This window comes from Opisthorchis viverrini (genome assembly GCF_000715545.1).
Source record: "Opisthorchis viverrini unplaced genomic scaffold opera_v5_53, whole genome shotgun sequence".
Lineage (NCBI taxonomy): Eukaryota > Metazoa > Platyhelminthes > Trematoda > Opisthorchiida > Opisthorchiidae > Opisthorchis > Opisthorchis viverrini.
In genome coordinates, this window is record NW_008751710.1 from 1,488,229 (window position 1) to 1,494,573 (window position 6,345).

Here is a 6,345-nt window from a genome sequence, read left to right on the forward strand (position 1 = left end):
ATATATATACATCATAAACGAGGGATTCAGTTGAGTCTCTCGTGTAAACCAAATTTATTTGCAAATGAGTGTATTTCTCGAAAACAGTCCAATTTGGGTTCAAGTAGAACATAAGGTTGACTGAAACTCGGGGACTACGCCTATCTGATGAGCCCCAAGAAGGGTGAAACCGGTCGTGGGCTGTCGAAGAGTTTTCAGCAACCTTGTGAGTAGTTTCTTTTATGAAAATATACTGCGATATCTCGAATATCGCACCACTTGAAACATGAGACGGCCTGTGTGCAGTAAATTCAGTTGTAGAACATCATAAACGAGAGATTCAGTTGAGTCTCTGGTGAAAACCAAACTGATTTGCAAATGAGTGTATTTCTTGATAAATCCAGCCTGTTATGCCTTGATCGTCGGCTATTTGGTGTGCGTTTTCGTCCATCCGCTGTGATATCTCCGATCCAATTGGCCAGATTCTATAATTGGATCTGTTGCAGTGATTTTGATCTACCTATTTTTAACCCGACTCATTTTCATGACAATCGGATTCTCCGAGTTTTCTCACCCTTCTCTCGTTTACGTCCTGCGTGACCAGACACATGCCGTGGACGAATCAGCTTATATCAACGGACGTCGTTTACGCTGTCCGTGTGCGCCATGTCATTGCTGCCTGCTCGTACCTTGGACTTACCCGCCTTCACTTCCCCACCGCTTTATGCTTTGTCTTTTTTGGAGTTCCGCAGTGTGTCCGTGTTTATTTTCACGTGTGTCTGTCAAACGATCAATCTGAGGTCCGGCCTCAGTGTATGTTCTGCACCCACACGTAGTTTTAAGTTAACCGAGATCCGAGCAAACGCATACAGATGCATACGTCCAGTGCGTAGGTGGATCACGTGGTGGGTTGAAATGCTTCAAATCGTACTGATCCTTCGCTCTTGCTTCGAGATCAGGATCAAATCGTTTAACTGAGCTCCTAGTTGTCCTGTCGCTTCACAAGTACTTCACTGGTTTTACAGGGTACTGAAGTTATTCGTCTCACATGACCTCTCATGTTTTTCTCTCTATGTTCACTCCTGGTCGCTTGAATGTAGTGAGTTTGAGTTTTTGGGTTATAGGCATAATCGCAGTCAATATGTACCGGAAAAAACTTGCAATCAAGAACGTAAAGTGCGCGTCATGTGATGTAGGAGAGCAAAACGTTTCCAAATCAGCTTGCTAAAGTTCCAGTATGTCTGGCACTTCTCCATTCCCAGCTCAGAGCAGGGAACGATTAAGTTTTGGCTTACCAGACCCCCAACATTTTGTCCCTCGGATTGAGGTCTGTACTGCAAGCTTGCAGTTGATAAAAACAATATTCTCGTAAACCTGGCATTAATTTTCGATGGAACTTGGTCCATGGTTCAAACCCGACCTCTGCATCCCGATTTCTCTTGTCTAGGCCTGGGCAACCTGGCAGTATCTCAGCCTTCGTGCTTCCTTCGAGTGTCATGGCAGCTGAGCACCGAAAGGGTGCTACGGCTGAACATTGTCAACACTTACAGATGATTTGGGTGTAAGTTTACCGTTGGCTTATCAGTTTCGGGATCTGCAATCAGCAAAAAAACATCTCAGCCTTGTGCTTCCTTCGAGTGTCATGGCAGCTGAGCACCGAAAGGGTGCTACGGCTGAACATTGTCAACACTTACAGATGATTTGGGTGTAAGTTTACCGTTGGCTTATCAGTTTCGGGATCTGCAATCAGCAAAAAAACACTCATGTCAGACCAGCTATGCTACGTACTTTACGTGTCAGAAAGTCGTCCACTCCGCGAAGTTTTTCTTCCCCCCAGCCATATGCAAACGGCATCGCTTGACTTGACGACAATATTGTCGTACTGAGCTCGATGCTTTCTTCGATTACTCACGTTTGGTAGGACTTTCGTCTCTCAAGTGAAGCACGAACCAAGAGGAGAACAGCTTTTATGGATGGTTTCCTTTCACTATATTGTAAACCTCGGATGTCTGATATCATGTAAGCCCCGAAAAATGTAAAAAAAATACTAATTCTAATTGAAGTTCAAACCGTGTGGTTGAATAGCCGCCTGCAAAACCCGTGGTTGAAAGTCCCATGTTGGAACTCTAGTTGGTAAAGAGTTCAGCATCTTTATATCGTAATATATCAGCGGTTTCCGACCCACTGTAAACCGCGCTCGTGAATTGGTGGATAAACGAATCATACCCAAACCCACCCTAGGAACCATCACAATCCAGACTTTCCAGGTATGGGAGTTCCCAGCTTTTCGTAGACGAGACTTCCTTTTATTCGTTATTCTCCTTCCTGCTGTTCTACACTGGTTCAGTTCTTCACTTGCATGCAGATGGAAGCAAGTTCCACGGATATTTTCCTATTTGCTACTCAAAGTGAACCTCGTCCTAAACGTGTCCTCATTCAACGAAACCTTCAGACGTTGGTTCATGTTTTTGATTGACAAGGGCAAGTTCGATCGTTCAGATTTTGAGCTAACTAACCCACGTTACACAGGTTTGCTGAATCGGATCACTTGTTCTTTTTGTTTTACGTATTGATCTAGCTCGTTGTTTTTAGTCCGTGGTTCATTGAATATCGCACCGTCTCAGTAATAGTGTTGAAAATTCAAACTTGCTCTCGGTGGAGTGTTGTTGCGTGAATAATTCTCAGGCACACGTACTTTGTCATTATTTACATTCTGGACTAATAGCGAGAGTAGTTTCCCACACGTTCTGGCGTCGATCCCAACCTGTCCTGAAAAAGGGAGTTTTACTGTCGAATGTGAACGACTTGCCTGTGTTAACACGGCAGCGACATTTCTAGCCTACATTGGAATGCCGGTTGTCTTGGCTTTATGGTCTTCCCGCACGTCCTGCTACACATGGGAATGGAAGTCAGAGCGAAAGGCAGCCCTCATTTCCGGCCACGAATAAGGTCACGTAATGAGAACCAGTCACTTGTGCCTAATCCATCCGCTTGACGGAGACATGATTGTAACAATAGAATGAGGCTCAAAGCAGTGGAATTTCTGTGCTAAATTTCGTGTTTCTGTTGAAGGAAGATTGGGTCGCACTTACTTCAAACCTTTCCGACTTCTCAATCGGTTTGAAGCGAGGAGGAGCACTTTCTTATGTATTTTTCACCAAACCACACAACTATTGTTGTCCGTCCTCCCAAGAAGGCGAGTTTATTATTCTCGCAATGAATGAATCGTATCACAGACACTCATTCCGGAAGTAGGCAGAGGTTGAGAGATGATCCATCTTTATCCGGTGATTTATCAGTTGGAAAACTTGGAAATTATGGCATAGGAATTTAGTCCTCTAGAGCTACTGAACTTAAATCGGTATAGGATTGGAACGGTAGAAAGTTATACTCAATAAGAATTTGTCGGTAATTACTGGATTGTTAAACTAACCGATCTGGCTGACTAGGAGATGTGTGGTTTACAAGATGACACCTGATTGGTCTGGGATCACGAAGGATGTGATTGGCCATAGGCAACATAGACTCGAAGCTGCATGGTCGAGGAAAACTAACTGACGGAAGTGAAGTGAGTTGCTGAAGCATACGAGGTATTGTCGAGAATTGTCATTACACTGCCCGTTACACTATACTTGGACAACTTGGAAGCATTTCAGTTTTCATGACATGTGTGTATTGGAAGAATGCCATGTTCGGCTGATCCTAGTTTTGCTGTTGAGGAGTTCTTTCTGGCATTGTTGAGCAAGATTCAACCACGGTAGAAGATAGAAGGCTGATGCATGAATAAATGTGTAGAGAAGGGTCCGGGAAAGCCATCCTACCGGTTTCTGATTGTTGTATGGCTTTCTTGTAATATAGTCAAGCCTCCTCTGTACAATGACAACCTTTAATCGATCCTGTCCTATTCCTTTCTTAACGAGTTTAAACCTTCAAGCCAGCAACAGCCTGGGTAACCATTTAATCAAACATACTGTTTCTTTCATTTCTTTAGATGTATGGTGACTAGATATGCTTTCTGGACCAAACATCTACTGTGTTTAAATGAATCGCAGTATTTGCCCGTTTTCCGTCGTCCTACCATAGGGAGTTGGTAACTATGGAGACTAGAAAAATTCCAGCATTTTGTTGAGATGAAGTGTACGGTCAAGCGATTACTTGTGTTCTGATTTCACTCAGACAATTACGTTAGTCAGCTCATCCGTCTGATTGGCTGTTTGTACCTCAGCCCTTCTCTCCCTGTTGATTTTACTACCCAAAGGGGCCTATTCTACGCCGTATGAAGGTCAACCTTGTGTGTAATAATACATCCACTTAATCTTTTTTATCTGTTTCATTTGGTAACCATTTAGCTGTTTATGGGATTTTTATGGTAATGATAATTCCGCATCGACCCTTTTATTGCCCTCGAGCGGAAGTTAAACCTGTCACCGAGAGTTTGTGTTTGTGCATCACAGACCTTCAAATGTAAATACATGCTGGTTCGAATGTGTTTAAGAGGCGCGAATTTACCGACCGGAAGGTCCGTGGTTCGAACCCGATTTCTGCCTCTCGACTTCCCTTGTCTAGGCTCGGGCAACCTGCCAATATTCCAGTCCTCCTTCCTTCGGGTATCATGGCAGTTAGACACCGAAACGGTCTTACAGTTGAACTTTTATTAATATTACTACTAAACACATGATTCACCGTTCGTAACCGTCACATCGCTTTCGTTTGATAGTTATTTTTCGGAGGGAGTGGTACTCGGTCGGTGGATTTGTTGCTGAGTGACGTTCCGTTTTTTGACTAAACGGACAAGCTACCAGGTTGATGCGGTTTTTAAGCAGACGTGGAACTAGTCAGTGAGGTAATTCTTTAACTAACCGATTTCTATCATTGCTGAAGGTCAATCAGAAGTTCTTGTTGGCTAATGTGGACGAATGACACCTACGGTAGATGGATTAAGGGAATATTCTAGTGGAATATTCGGCTTCGGGTCGGTTCACAACTTTAGCTGAGTTGTGCGGGTTCGGAAGTCGGATTGGGTTTGCGGAAATGAATTTGGCACCAAACTTTTTCGAAAACGATCGCTTTAGTTTTCTTTGGCTAATTGAAAGAGGCCTCCCTTCGGTTCTCCATCCGCGTTCAAACTCGATCAACCTGTTGAGGCTTTTGTATCAGGAGCAGAACTCAAGCGGGATTGTGTCTGTGCTTCAAGCGATACACACTGAGCACAGTGATAGCAGTGGATATAATCTGTTGTCACAGCGTTTCACTAACAGTCAATTCCTATGGTCTTTTCCGCTTCCAACGTCATAGGCCCGGCCACAGTCCGAATGGTTTCCAACAGTGGTCCCCCCATACCCATGCCAATGCAAGTGCCTGCAGGACATTTGGTGCAGCAAATCGTTGATGAGGAAGGGATCCTCAAACACGTCATCTTATCTCTGTATCCTGGGCCAACCCCACCCCCGCCGCCACCTCCGTCTAGCGCTACGGCCTCAACTCCCACAGTCCCGCTCAACCAACCCAACGGGATTGTTGCTCAGGGGTCGAGCGTCCTGTTGGATCCAACACACCATTTACACGCAGCTATACCGCCACCAGCACCGGGGTCTCATCCGGCCCATCATCACCACCATCCGCACTTGTCTCACAGTTCATCATCCGTTCCACCTGGCGGAGCTCATCTGCCTGTTGGCGGACCGATTTCTTTGTGTGCTTACAACTATCCTCATCCACAGCTCACACCGCCAGTCAGTCATTATCACTCACAGTTTGTACACACTCCTACTCTGGGTCCAGTCCCAGCTTCGCAGCATTTCCATCCACATCAGTTTATACCCACGCCTCCGAATCCGGTTTGTTCGACCACCGATCTGCGGTCCGCAGTGGATCGAGGTCCACTCCTCAACGGAACTTTACTTCCCTCATATCCAGCAGATCAATTTTCGACTGAGTCGGATCAAGCGAACCGCGTGAGTGCAGAATTGGAACGTGGAACCAGTGCTGACCAGGTTCCTTGTGCAAACGAGTTGACTAGTAAGACTTCGACGGGAGTAAATGAGAATTCGACTTCCGTGGCTGCCGATGCCTATTCCTCTAGTGTTGGAAGTCAAAAAGGGTTACAAAACGATTCGGTGAGTAATGTCTTGTCCTTTGTTCTTGTTCACCACAATGAGGACACCACTTGCACGTACCATGCTTGCATTAGTCCTGATCTTGAGGTAAGAATTTTCAACTAAGGAGCGTTACGGTAGTTTGCCTAACTCAGAGTGCCGAAAGCAGATAGGTGACCAATCCTTGGCCTGGCAGAAGGGTATGAAAGAGATTACGAAACGTTTGGGTGCTACTCGGTTCTACTCGCGTTCCAGGATGGGAACCGTTTGA

General features: G+C 45.2%; 2 protein-coding genes across 2 annotated transcripts in view; one reads left to right on the top strand and one right to left on the bottom strand.

Annotated features, from left to right (window-relative positions):
• The window catches only part of T265_03691 (hypothetical protein), a gene marked incomplete at both ends in the record, with an annotated part of 7,971 nt that extends 6,736 nt beyond the window's left edge, over positions 1-1,235 (bottom strand). The window contains 3 exons of the mRNA XM_009168233.1: positions 11-275; positions 680-758; positions 1,151-1,235. Coding sequence (XP_009166497.1) covers positions 11-275; positions 680-758; positions 1,151-1,235 — 429 coding nt within the window. The remainder of the gene's footprint in view (positions 1-10; positions 276-679; positions 759-1,150) is intronic.
• T265_03689 (hypothetical protein) overlaps positions 1-6,345 on the top strand; it is a gene marked incomplete at both ends in the record, with an annotated part of 28,735 nt that extends 22,390 nt beyond the window's left edge. The window contains 2 exon segments of the mRNA XM_009168231.1: positions 5,275-6,182; positions 6,202-6,345. Of these exon segments, the coding sequence (XP_009166495.1) occupies positions 5,275-6,182; positions 6,202-6,345 (1,052 nt within the window).